Source organism: Parus major, chromosome 4 (assembly GCF_001522545.3).
Source record: "Parus major isolate Abel chromosome 4, Parus_major1.1, whole genome shotgun sequence".
Lineage (NCBI taxonomy): Eukaryota > Metazoa > Chordata > Aves > Passeriformes > Paridae > Parus > Parus major.
Window position 1 is genome coordinate 27,544,819 of NC_031771.1, and position 14,629 is coordinate 27,559,447.

The following is a 14,629-nucleotide window of genomic DNA, read 5'->3' on the forward strand; positions in this document are numbered from 1 at the left end:
CTTGATAAGGGGTAGATTTGCAGGAGAACCATGGTGCCAACCTCCTTGTAAATTTCTAAGTGTAGGTTTTGGTGTGTCTCAGACTCCAATTTTATTTTATCCTATTAATGCCTTCAGGATTCTCCCCATCAAAATGCTGGCTTTCATGTTCCTTTCTTCTGTACTTCTTTCCCTAGGAACTGTAGAAGTCTGGGTGGGGAACAGGTGAGTTAGGGAGTTTACCATGTAGACAGACATACCTGTGTAATGCAGTGGTGGCAGTCAGTCCCCTGTGAATCTTCTTTCCTTCTTTGTTGAACTGCTGGGAGTTTGCTCAGTATTTCCCCTTCCCAGCCCACAACTAATTATTGTAAAGAATGCTTGCTTTACAGTTTGCTTGATCTTACTGATTCTTTCATGCTCAAAAAGTATGTTGCAGACATACTGTGTTAATTATTTTAAGTGTCTTGTCACAATGAACACTGGTGAAAAAAATTGATTTTTCATTAGAGTTTATATTGTGAATCCATTCTTATTTTGGATCGTGCACTGTGATTGAAATAAATTGTAAATAATTTGTAGTGTAAATTTTTTCTCAGTTTCTCAATTGTAAATAATTGCAGTGAGCTGTTAAAAAATAAGAAAATAGAGGTTTTGCTGCCTCTTTTAGGACCATGTGGGTTTACCCAGTGCTGAAGGCAGTGTTCTGTTCAGCAGTTTTGAAAAAGTACAGATTGCCTACAAGTAGATATGAGGAAGACACTTTGGAATGCCATTAGTGGTGAAATAATGACAATAGATGATTTCTTTTTAATCCATACCACTTTTAACATTAATGAGTTTTTATCCAGAAAGCAACATTTATTTTTGTTTATGTTTTTAAGTTCTTATTTCATATTATTCCAAAGTTCTAGTAAGTATTTTGTAATTTTTTTTTTTTTTTTAAGTTGTGCTGAATAGATGATTCCTCATGGGTGGGGAGGTTAATATTTACAAGCTTCATGGGGTCAGGACACTATACTTCCTGCTCTTTCAGTTCCTCACAGCGGAAGGACTTGCCTGAAGGTCAGGAGTTAAACTGAGTGAACGCCAAATTCTTTAATTCCTCTGGGAAAGGGCTAGCTAAAGGAAATACTGGCATGTTATGAAACTTCACGTGAGTGTTCTTCAGTATCTTTCAGGTACTTTGCATTTTTCCCAGAATTAAGTGCTTTTAGACAAGCCAGGATAACAGGTGTTATAAACACATCATTCACTCTTGTTAATGAAAAGCATGAAAGAGTATTTTGTAAATACTATTCCTTTTATTCCTCTTACGTAAAAGGAAGCCAAATAATACCAACTTTATATTTTTAGTAATATTTTTAGTATTTGTGGTAGCAGCAAGGAACTTGTACTTTTGTTAACTGTATCTTCTGGCATTATCTTGTTTTGAAAACCTACATTAAACACTCCTGTATCCAGCCTGTAAAACTGGGAAATAACTCAGAACTGTGAAGTCTATAAATACACCTATTTACTTTACCCAGAACATCATTTTCCTGGACATATTCCCATTTTTATTTAATCTTGTAACTTAATATAATTTATGTCCTTCCCAGATGGGTATTTTAAAATATCTGTGGACCATCCAAAACATGTACAAGTCTGTTTTCTTTTTTTCCTTTTCAGAATAGTGGTTTAATATTTTTAATAACTTTTAGTAAAGCGCCTTTGTGAAATACATGAAAAAAAGATGGGAAGCATTTTGAAAAAAACAGTTGTTGATGAAGTAATATGAGCAGTGAGTTTGCCATTTTAATGAGATGCAAAGACAATGATTCTGGGTTCACAGATACCATCTTTAGTTTTGACCCATGTAATCCTGTTTAAGAGTGCTACTCTTAGAACGGAATTAAACTTGACTTGATCCTATCAGTGAGATCAGAACCATGCTGTGTTTCTAAGTGCAGTAGAGTTATTTTGTCATTAAGATTGTTTTGACTGATCCCTCCAACTTAATGAGCACTTTTTCCATTCTTGGTACACCAAGAATACTGAAGCACAATGGTGGCAAAAGTCCCAACATAAACAATACCATGGAACAATATCATGGAAGAAGTCCTGGAGGTGGTCTTGGAACTAGCTGCTGTTCTTGGTGTTCAAGGTGACACACCCCGTGTGCATACTTTGGACTGAGTTTTGGTAGGAAGAGATCCAGTTGTGCTTTTGGGACACTGGATGATCTCTTCAAGTGACACCAGCAGCTTCTAAGTAATAATGTTGTATCCCAGAGAAGCCTGTGCATCTTTAGGATGCAAAGTAATTGTTCCATGCAGTTTTTAACCATATTTTTTTCTCAATATTTGCTACATGCAAATGGAAAGGATTCTTTTTCTGTAGGAATTTCTTAAGAGTTATGTTATTTGACTGGCTATAGATGCAGGATAACAAGTACACATGAATACCTATTCATGAATACCTAGGAATAAAAAAGTTTTTTCAGCAACAATCTTCTTGATTATGATTTACACTAATTCACTTTAAACACCCGTCTGACTGCAAAACTACGTTAAAACTCACCTTGTGCAGAATGGGTTATATAAGGCCAGCTTGATGTGACATCTTGTCCAGCTGTGTTGTTTGTGAAATTTCTGCAGATGGTGAAAGAAATCTTTTCTACATTAAACCTCTATGAGAAATAAAAATATGTGCATCCTTTGGTTTAAAAATCTGAAGTGCAAGATCTGTTCTGATTTTAAGAGTAATGTTTCTTGGAATGCTTGTCCACACATAGCATTTCAGCCATTTCTGGTAATTATTAACATTACCTTTGAAGATTAGTAGTGTGTTTACAAATACTAAACTAGCTGCGCAATGGGAAAGATTTTCAAAGGGACCATTGTACACAGATGTATCACCTGTAATGGTGTTCTGTGCTGCTAAATCAACAGCAGTTTGGGGGGTGTTAGCATGACTGATAGAGGAAAGGCTGTTTTAAGACTTGATCCTGCTTTGATTTATTCAATAGGAATTTTTCCACTGATTTCAAGGCCAAATCTTTATGTGAAAAATATTCTCTGTATAGCTGTTACTTTCCATGGTGCAATGGTTAAGGTTCTTCTCTTGCCCAAGTAAACTGACTCAAATTAACCTGGATAATAGAAATATTCTGGAGGAAAACAAAAGCATTTTAGAGAAGTCTGTGCTGGAATCTTTGTTTCCCACAATTGAAACAGCACTGTGTAATCATTCAAAATTAGTCTAGAGTCTGACAGACTGTAGAAGTTAGGACAGGCATGTCATAGGATGTAAGTTTTGAACCATGAGATTCCAGATCTTGTGTGACAAGAGTCAGTTTGGGCAAGAGCATTAAAATCCTGGGGTGTTGTAACATTTTGAACAAAAATTTACTGGGGAGCAAAACCCACACTTATTTTGTCTCTGTAAATGTAAATGAGACATAAATTGTAAATTCTGTTCTATTTGACTTGAAAGTAATTTTGCAAGGACAGCCACATAAAAGTTAAAAGTTTGCTACTGCAATACTGCTTCTTCACTAAAGAATTAAGCAGGGCTTGGGAATTTGCCAGAGCTTGTTTCTTTTGGCTCATTTCCAGTCAAGTTCTTAAGAAAGGCACCAACATGTTATTGCCGTTGATGTCTTTGTGATCAAACACCACAGTCTGCAGAAAACATTAGAACTATGCTAATTTCCTCCCCTAATTTTATCTGGTCAAAAACTGTAACTTAAGATTGCAGCAAAACATTTCAAGGAAAATGCCACATTTTTTTTGTAAAGCCACGGATTATAAATTTTCTCTGAAATTACAATGTATTTTCAAATACAAATTACAGTTTGTATTTTCTCTGAAAATACAAATATAAGGAATTATGGTTGATAGACAGCTGACCACAGTAGCTCTGCAAAGCTGACAAAGCAGCCTCACTCTTAGCATTAATTATAATAGTTTTCATGACACTATCATATATTTCTTCCTATCACCCTGTTATAAAACCGTTTCCCTAGTGTAAGTGCAGGCAGCTTTGAGAAATCAGGTAAGGTCAGGTAATTAGGTGGGAAAACTGCAGCCCTGAGGAAACAATTTTAAGTATTCACCTGAATGACAGTGCCCTGGTTCCTGGGCTGGTGGAGGTCAGTCACAGTCAGCCTCTCTGGTGCTGGTAGCTCTGATGTTCTCCCAGACAAGTTCATTAGAGGCCCTGCTATTTTGTAGACTTGCTGAAGGACCAGTGCCTCTGAAAAAATAGGATTGCTTTCACTTTGCAGTGGCCATTTTGGATAAACTGACGGCAGCATTTTCCCATCACATACAGTCTTAAGACTAGTATTTCAGAGAGGAAGACTTTTGGAAGCTCTCACTGCTGTTAGATTACTGAGGGAAGCAGAGGGGCTTCAGAAGCCTTACCACAATAACACTGGCTACATGTTGTCTGTATGCAGAGCAACTTCTGTCAACAGGTGGTGGAACAGACAGGGAAATTCATCTAGCAGAAAAATAATACAGAAAACTCCAGCTCAACAGATCTTAGAGGCATGGAGAAGGAATTGACTTGGAAAGAAAGAAAGAAAGAAAGAAAGAAGAAAGTTCTGAAATTTAATAATTTTCAAGCATGCATTTTAAAAAAGCAGTTTATCTTTTGACACAGGCTTAGATTAGCCACTGTCATGGTATTTGCCATACTTGTAGAACAAGCAAAGAAAATTTTGCCTGCATGGTTTTAACTGAGAATTGTAATCCCCTGCAGGAGTAAATACTTGCTTTGACAAATTTTCTAGAAAATTTTGCTCAGCTTAAAAGTATCTTTAATGGGAAATACATCAGTAAGGCTACTAAGAGAAGATGGCTGCTGAGTGATCCAAAGGATCTTGAGTAAACTAGAAAAATAATAGTTAAAATAATTAAATTGAATAGGCTGAAATAACCAGTGGTGATTTTAAAAAGTGGTGGTTCAGAGAAATTGCAGATATTGAAGAAAAACTTTGACAAAATAAACCAAAGACAAAATAAGAAAAAAAGGAACATGGCTTGGCAAAGAGAAGTAAACAGGAAAAGTTCCCGTCAATGTAGTTGGAAAGAAATGCAAAAAGTTTTGAAAGAGATACCAACATCATCAAACTGGGTCAATTTTTCATAGGGAAGATTCTCACACAGAAAAGCTGTGTCTACTGGACTGTGCAAGTATGCAGTATTTCTGAGGATGTTCATTGCTTTTCCAGATGTGTGTATTATCCTTTGTGGTTTGGCTCAGATCAGAGAGACTGAAAGAAAGCACAGCATGTATCAGAGATGTGGGAAAGTTTGTTCACCCTTTGCAAACATCCCTCCAAACTGTAGCTGAGTTGTAGTTACATACCATGTTATGAGAATCAAAGAATCAAGATGGTTTTCTTTTCCCATATTCATTTCAGTTCTTTTCTTAGGAAATGTGAACCTCCTTTTTGTCCCTGACTGATCTCTTAAAAGTTTAAAGACATTTCCCACTAACAACTCCATCTCTCCTCCTTCTTAAGACCCTGCCAAATTAAGAATATTATAATACTTTTAATGTACTTGTATAGAGAATGATATTTCTTTTATGTGGAATTATGAGGGGTATTTAGTTGCACCTCCCCTGTAGCCTTGTCATATTCCTTTAGGAAATTGCTTAGTTTGTTTTCAGTTTGTCATTCCTAGAGTGAGTACAAAAATGTTTACTTCAAGTAACAGTTACAATACTTCAGTTATTAACAAATAATGCATTTTTAAAATATAAAAACAGTGTGTAATTTTTGGACAGTGGGAAGAATGTGAGGAGCAAGATTAAAGGAAAATGAAGAGGAAAAAGAAATTAATGGGTTCCAGATATGCATTAAGTGAACTGATAATGAAAGACTGATGATTTCAAACTGGAGGGTTAAATGAAAAGTCATTTCAGTTAGGTCAATAGAATAATGCCATATGAGTTTGGAATCAATCCTTCTCAGCAGTACCATTTGCCATCGAGTAGTTTTAAGATCAACAAGTGTACTTAATTCTCCGACCTCTGTCCTTTGAGTACCTCAGGAAATGTTTCTGTTTCTATGGATGGGTAATTCCACTACATCTGTAAATGCTTGAATTGTTCTGCAGGCATTATTATTTTGTTTTAATTAATTTTTAAAATCAATGACACCACTTCAGGAAATTAAAACCTGAGTCACAGTCAAAGAATGTGGTTTTAATTTCTGGTTGATTATGTTATGATAATGGAGAGTAGGTGTTTGATGTAAAAGGGCATGCAGGATTTTACATAGTAGATTTAGAATTTTATTTTTTGTAGGTCTTTATAATTCCTTTGGTGACCAAGAGAAATTCAGAATTTTGAAATATTGGCTCTGCCACATCTAAAGAGCGTTTCTTTGTATTTACTCAATTTACCAGTCATACTCTGGTAAAAGCTCTTCATTACCATGGTACTAGTAAATAAGTGTTTACTCATTGTCCTCTTTCATTTGTACATTAGAAAAATAATTATACTACTACCAAGTTGATGAGTGTCTTGATTTGCATCCCTCGTGCTTAGATTTTTTTTAAAAACTTATCTCATAATCTGCCTTTTTTATAGTTTTTTTGATTCTAAGGGTTTTTTTCTCAAGAGCAGCATCGTGTACTGATTTTTTTTTTTTTTTTTTTTTTGGTGTGACGTAAGATGTGATTCAGTAATTCACTTCAAGGCTTTCCTGTCTCTTTGCCTTTCTTTTGACTTCCTGAAATGAACTGCAGCACAGAGATACATTTAGATGAAAGGGTATAATTTCTTTTTAATGAGGTAGCTGTGACCCTCCACCTGCAAATATACTAATGATGCCACGATCATATTAGTTTTGCTGAGCCAAAATATATTCTAAGTACATCAATTAGTGCATGAGTACTCACAAATGTCTCCTCTTTCGTCACTATTTCTGCAAAGCACTCTGTCTCTATAGAGAGTCATTGCAGGCAACACCACAGGAGGTGAACACCTTTTTTTAAAAACATACTGAGAAAGGAGGCTGTGCTTGTTTTCCGGATGAGGACTTCAACAAACAGGGCACGACTTCATCAGAGAACACAGCAGGCCCCTCTGCACATCTCCTCATGGGCTGAAGGAAAATTTGCAAGGGAAATAAGAGCAAATACAGAATACTGCTTTACTTGAAGCTGGGCAGAGACAGGGCCATGTTCATTGGTGTGCTCTGTGCACAGCAAGACCAGCAACATGGGCAGCTGGCTCTTCAGCGTCCTGGGGTCTGCCTGCCCATGGAGGTGCTCCCTGTCCCCCTCCCAGGAGCTGAGACTTGGCCACTCCTGCAGATCCACCAGCCTGGCTCCTGTGCTGTGCAGACAGGGTAAAACAAGGGAGGAGAGCACTTGTGGGTCCTCCCTAATAACTCGTGCCAAATGCAAAGCTTGATAGTCGTGACAGTTCATTCCTTGTCTGGAGGATAAACTTGTCTTCCCCAGTAAAAAAATACAGCCTACAGGTTGGTGCTGCCTTTTAGACAAGCTGCTGACTTGGTGTTCGAGTTGTAGAGAATAGTAAATGACCCAAAAAACAAGGCAGTAATTTTGTTTTGGTTTTTTACTTAGTAGCAGTATTAAGTATGCACAGGACATATATATGAGTCTTGTCTAAAACCTGGGGTAGAGAGTTGTTCCCTTTAATAAAGAAATGTATATTTTTATTGTGCTTTAGCTAAGTAGTGACACTTTACTCATGAGAATTGATGTGCAGTGTGAGAACATGGCCTTGCAAAATCCTAGCATCCTTTTTCTTCCTATCTACTGGGTATGTGCAGAATTCTGCAAAAAAATATTTGATTTGGTACCTGCATCTGTATTTCAAATTCCTCTTTGGACGTATATGCAAATGGTTGTTAGAAACATCCCACGCCTTTTGTAAATAAAGTGAAATTAAAATGTGATGGAATGAAAAAGCTTAAAAAGTGTTTAAAGAGCCCATCATGGGCTGCATTATTGGATAGTCTCTTATTTTAAAATGAAAATTGTGTCTTTATTAGTAGAGCAACTTCTTTTTGAGGCTCTATACTGAAAAATTATGTTTATTTTCTTGTAGCTAATTATTAGTTCCAGAACACTTGTGGTCCGAAATATTTGTATTTTACACTGAGATATGGAACAAATTATTTCTAATTTTCTGTCTTAAATAACTCTACAAACTTCTTTTATTTAAAAGACTTTTGTCCATATGGTGCATTTCACTCAAGTGAAAAGATTTTATTCTCTTTTCTTTTTAGGAAGGAGGCGCAGCTGGACGAAGAGGGACAGTTTCTGGTCAGAATAATTTACGATGATTCCAAAACCTATGATCTTGTTGCAGCTGCAAGCAAGGTCCTCAGTAAGTAATACAGATATCTTCTTTGCCCATTCATTACAAAAAAGGTAATACTCTCCTTCCCCCCAAATCTTTGTAGCAGAAAGGGAACAAGGTTTAGCACAGGGGAAGTGAAAACAGAGTATTGGTCAGACAAATTATTTTTAAATATTAGGGGAAATAATTATATTTCCTTTATTTCTCTAAGAAAATTTTACTCCTTTTGTTGCTTGAAATTATTTTTATTAATTTCAAAGTATTCCATCTTAAACTGGAGATATATACCTGATCCACACAACAGGGGCAGTGTAACAAGCAGTCACAAACTAACAGCATCCTGCTGAAACTGCCTTCCAATACACCCAAGTTTCAACCACTTCTGCAAGAGCAGTGAATGTATGAATGAATCCTTGATCTGTGCTGAAGAACAGTGCTGAGTCACAGAAATGCTTGTGGCATGGACACATTTCATTTAATTGCATATCAGCCATTGATTTGGGTTGCATTCATTTTCAATCATTGCAGCTCTGGTCTGGAATTTAAAAGGTAGAATTATGCCCATCAGCATTATTTTCTCTGCAGAACCAAGTGCGGTATGAAATTGTTCTGCATCAGTAATTAGCCAAGAATCTATAAGACTGATGACTGTAGTAATGTTGAATTGGAGCAGCTGATGTGGTTTCATGCTATTGTAAATTGGAATTAACTCTGCTGAGGCAAGCACTACTAGCAACCGAGTTCCTTTATTTTCAAGAAGTGATTCATTTTTCTGTATCAAAATCTAAATGCTGTATGTGTGTGAAATATACAATGTGGTGAAGTAGTAATGGTGATTAGTAAATCCTAATAAAATTCCTGTATTTATCAGTATAGAATACTCAGGATTTATAGGATACTCAGTATTTGCCATATGAACCCTGAATCTTGCTTTGTTCTTGACCTACTGCATCTGGGTAGTGTTTATGAATACAAGAGTAAAGAAATAAGCAAGTGCATGAAATACAGTGTTTTAACTGAATTGTATTTTCCTGTTTTAACTAGATCTAAATGCTGGGGAAATTCTTCAAATGTTTGGGAAGATGTTTTTTGTGTTTTGTCAAGAATCTGGTTATGATACAATTCTACGTGTTTTGGGCTCAAATGTCAGAGAGTTTTTGCAGGTAAGAATTTTGCACTAAATTGTTTCAGCTACCAGACAGAATTATGGCCTAGTCAACAGAAATTTGATTTGAAATTCCAAAGAGAAATTTGGAACAGGATCATATGCAGCAAATTAAGGGGGGGTGGGGTGTGATGGGGTGGTGGTGTGTTTAAGTGGAAAGACTTACCTTATTTATAGTAACAGAAAATGTCATCTTCAGGTTTTATGATATTTCTTCTATTATCTCTGACTAATTATAGATATAATATGGGTATTTCTAATTGTATATTATGTACAGAGCTAGGGCTCATAACAGATTTTCTCTTAGAATGTTATCCTTCATCCATGAACTGAGGGTGGGATACTGCAGAACAGCATGATACTGCAACATAAACAAAATAAAAATGATTCTTTAATAGCATGGAAGAAATGTAGGGTCTTCTCTAAAGTGTTACTCCTAAGTGTAGAAAAATGGCCTTCCCTATTCTGTCACCTGTAGTTTATTCACTTCAGTAAGCATTTTGTATTTAGGATTTGTGATCTATATGACTCCTGGAGAGAACTGTGTATTGTAATGAGGTTAAAAGCACTGAACTGAAGATTGACCAAAAGCTGACTGTCAAAACAATTTATTTTCTCTGAAAATGTAGTAGCCTCTTGTCATCTGTACCCTTAAAATCTCTCCAGCATTAGGGGAAAAAGGACCATAGTTTGCTGGATTACTTGAATATTTAATGGTGTGTCTCACCACCCCAATACCTGCATCATTCTAGAGCATCCTAGATCCAGTCAACCCAGACTTCTTGTAAAAATCCCACAAACTGTAATTGCTGGGCAGACAGGGTATATGTGTGTTCCAACATGTGCATGAGTGATCTGTTAACCACTGTCTGTCTGTGGGATGGAGCATGCTTTATATTTCATAGCCTCATTCACAGGCTGCTCTCAAAGCAAGCCTTCAGATAAAAGTAATTTCCGAAGATAACTCATGTACTGAAGTTGTGGCTAAGGTTGAGCAAGAATAGGGGAGGGGAGGGGAAAAAAAGGTGTAGTTGGCCCATTGCATCATCACTTTGGTTATTCATGTATGAGCCACAAATACAGATACTATCTCTTTTCCCTCATGCCTGTTTCCATATAATACACTTCTCTTTTTATTCCTTACCACATGTGCTGGTGAAAGGACTGGGTATGTTATGGTATCTATACAAGTGGAAACAACTTACATTTATATTCTTCTAATGATAGCATTTTAAGATCCTTTGTTTGAATTTCAGTGTTAACAGATGACATAGGCTGTTATATACTTCTCTAAATGTTAACACAACTAATGTATTAGCAGCTGTGCCAGAAATGTGCTTTTTGGCTTTTTATTACAATGGAAAAATCAACATTACCCCTCATTTATTACTTTTGCATCTTCCAGCAGTCCTTTTAGGTCAGGAAACTACTTTATATACCCATTACAAAAATAGGTGCAGGTTAGGTTTAATGTCCCATACTTTTTTCAGATTCTTAAAGTACATACTAGAGTTCCAAAAGGTGCTTCTTGAAATGTGTAGAGTCCAGGATATATACAAAATAATTGAGAGGTGCAGCGTTTTAAAATATCTGTAAACAAACCTCATATTTATGTTCTGTTTCCTTTGACATCTCAAGAAAATTTAATTTATTTTTGGTTGAAACATGTACTTCAAGCTTCATGAAGGAGAAAAATAAAAATAGTAACTAAATCAATATTAATACTTTATGTGAAAAACACAAGCATGGAAAATTTGCAAATCATGTTGAAAGACACTGCCAAAGAGAAGCAGTGTGAAAAGAAGTACCTCCTAAGAAACTGAAAGCGTGCTTTTTTGTTCAGTTTAGTAGCTTTCTATTGAATGAAAATCAAAGTTGTTAGTTCTCTCATTTAAGGAATTGTTTATATGGCTATTTAGGTTTTCGTGATTGCAGTGCATTAAAATTCAGGGGATTAACTCATCTTTTAGATAAGGTTCCAGTTGCTGTGTACCACACAGCACTGAACAGCATATCTTTGTATTTCAGGTGCCCATATCTTTGTATTTCAGGTGCCAACCACAACTCTCACTTTTAGACAGACCAGAATCAGCCCCATTTCTTGCTTGTTCTTGCTTGGAGATTGCCTTGTTTCCATATGGAGCTCATCACTGTTTCTCATAGCTCTAGATTTAGTTCTTTGGTCCCAGCACAAGCTCTGGCATACATCTGAGCAGTCCAGGAGCCAAGGATTCAGGGAAATTCCTTAGCCTATTATAATCTGTACCTGACCTCACCTCTGGCTCACAGCAGGTGAACATATAATAAAAAAGACATTTGTTCTTTCAGAAGCTGCAATATCAATTTAGAATGGATCAAACACAGCAAAAAAATAGGAGTAGGAGTAACAATAACATGTCTAGATCTAGGAGTGACTTCAGCTCCACGACCTGGAAAAACATGTCTAGTTGACTATGTGTTGGAGCAAGGTTTTGAATACAGTGAACTGTAAGTCCCCCAGTCTGGAAGATGAGAGAGTGAAAACTGAAGGACATAACTCATGGACTTCACCTGTTACACTGCTTTGCCAAAGTCAGCAGTAAAGGAGTAGAAGGGTGGCAAAGTGGTTTTGCAGAATGGGGCTACTTCCAGTTTGTTAGTCACACTTGTGCCAGACTTAAATGTTAATACTTAGACAATCATATTACAAAGATTCCGTCCTTGACATTGGCTATTCCCTGTTTGAAATTCTTCACTGATGACTGTGTAACTGAAAGATTATCATCTTTTCCCATATATCTCCCTAAGATTTTTTTTCCAAAAGGTCAATATATCCTGGCTGTTCCTAAGGCATATGTACTAAAACTGCAGTTCTGCATCCAGTTAAGGACATGGAGGGGCAATCTTTCAGAGTCAGTCATCTCTCTTGCTCTTATCTCATCCACACTTTAAAAGCAGTCTCTTCCAATTTCGTTGTCTTGAACCCTGCAAAATTCTTACAGAATTTGCCTTCAAGCATTGTGTTTGTTTTGTCAATGCCCACTAACAGCTGGAATGAATTGACACCCAGATTGTTGCCTCTTCATGTTCTAATTTGGAATGTTGATATAGCAACAAAAACATGAATTTGAAACAAGCTAAAAAACTGAAGGAGGAAATTCCAGGCTAAGTGCATCCCACGGAATTCATTGCTGAGAGTCATTTTGTCTGGAGGTCTCCAGGAGAAGAGGCAGCTGTTAAAGCACTTCATAGCTCACATGAAATCAAGTTCAGTATGCTTCCACAAATTTGATGATCGACAGATGCTCATGGAAGGTGGAGAATTTCCCAGATAGCACATTGAAAATATTTTCACTTCACTTCCTGTTACTTCCTGCTGGCAGAAAACAATACTTGAAGCCTGGTGTTACCAGTCACTTGCAGGGCAGTGAGAGATCAACATTTAAAATATGCAATAATGTTCTGGACTAAAGATGTAAGGAGTTCTATGAATTATGCAACATAAATAAAGAATTGTGGGTTGCAACTCTATCCTGCAAACTAGGTTTCTCTTTCTATGTTAAATGTACAGTAAATAGCAACTTGGAGCCTTGATAATTGCTTTGCAATCAAAGTTGAATCCAGTGTTGTGTTTTAAGTGTGATTTTGATCTCACTGTTCTCTTTAATATCCTTATTAAGTATGCATATCAGTCTAATTTAGCTTTCCTCTCCAGATCACAATTTGTCTGGCTAAAATTTAAATATATTAGATATCTGGGACAGTAGCAGGAAAAATAAACCAAAAGATCTCTTCCCTTTCCTGATCAACTTTTTCTGATACATCATTACAGCAGCTGTGATATTTCTGTTTATTCTGTGGAGTTTTTCAATTATTGTCAAAGGAAAGATATATTTGAGTTTGGTCTTTTAAACATTTAAATCTTTACTTTAAAATTTGAACTTTGTCAAGCCCTGTAAATTTAATTACTATAGTGTCAGAACTAGGCTTTTTCATTGATAATAAGGAGAAATATTTATGTTTATTCAGACATGCTTATTTGTATTTGGCTCCTGAATTAATATTTGAACAGAAGATTATAGAGACTAGAATTGGAAGGATTGAAACTGGATGAGGTACCAGACTGAGAAACACACAGAAGGTCTTTAATCATCTGAATGTTTCAAAATACAGCATAATCAAGCATGACTTCTTACTATCTGGAGTAATTTATAATAGTCCTAATTTTTTTACCATTCATTGTTCAAATGTTGCCACAGAAGGTAGAAAATTTTGGGCTACCTGATAAGCCTGCTGTGATGACAGTTCTACAGAGAATAAGGTAAATGTGTAGAAGTATGAGCAGTAGGAGAAAGGGGATGTTCATACTGGACAAAGTATGTACTTACTTTCTTCATGAATAGTAAGTGAATGCCTTATAATAGTTTTTTTCATTTCTTCTTTCAGAACCTGGATGCTTTGCATGACCACCTTGCTACTATTTACCCGGGTATGCGAGCCCCTTCCTTTAGATGCACTGACGCGGAGAAGGGGAAGGGACTCATTCTGCATTACTATTCAGAAAGAGAAGGTCTGCAGGATATTGTCATTGGAATCATCAAAACAGTAGCTCAACAGATCCATGGTACAGAAATAGATATGAAGGTAATGTCTGAAGTGATATACTCAGGGAAAATTTATGTCAGTAGTAAAAAAACCCCAAGAAATCAAAAGTGAAGTGATGGCAAACAGTAATTTGCAGTGTTTCTATCTTCTGTGAAGGAGTGACTCTCAGGAAGAGCCGTCATCATTTGTGCTGCTTGAAGGACTCATCAGCCATGTGCTGAGAAGGCCAGCTCTAATTGGCCTGACCCAACTGGGAACAGCACCCCAGAACAATATCCCCTTATTCAGAAAAGGATTGTAAAGAGGACATGTAAAGAAATTAGATACTGGCTTCTTTGGGGTGCTTTTTTTCCCCCTTTATTTTATATTTGGCATATATTTCTTACTGTCTGCTGTGTTCTCTGAGGACACGGACATTTCCTCTTTGTCCTAGATTCTTCGTCTGTGTGCAGACTGTGAGGTTAATGTGCATTGATGAGGCCTGGGTGGCAAGCGGTGTTTTCCTCCCAGCCAGCATGCCAGGTTCTTCCCAGAAAAAAATCATGTTTGTGTGTTTCTTGCTGTCAT

At 36.6% G+C, this 14,629-nt stretch overlaps 1 protein-coding gene across 1 annotated transcript in view; it reads left to right on the forward strand.

Annotated features, from left to right (window-relative positions):
* Positions 1–14,629, forward strand: part of GUCY1B1 (guanylate cyclase 1 soluble subunit beta 1) — a 42,250-nt gene that overhangs the window by 7,757 nt on the left and 19,864 nt on the right. The window contains exons 3-5 of the mRNA XM_015625548.1: positions 8,240–8,340; positions 9,358–9,476; positions 13,904–14,101. Coding sequence (XP_015481034.1) covers positions 8,240–8,340; positions 9,358–9,476; positions 13,904–14,101 — 418 coding nt within the window. The remainder of the gene's footprint in view (positions 1–8,239; positions 8,341–9,357; positions 9,477–13,903; positions 14,102–14,629) is intronic.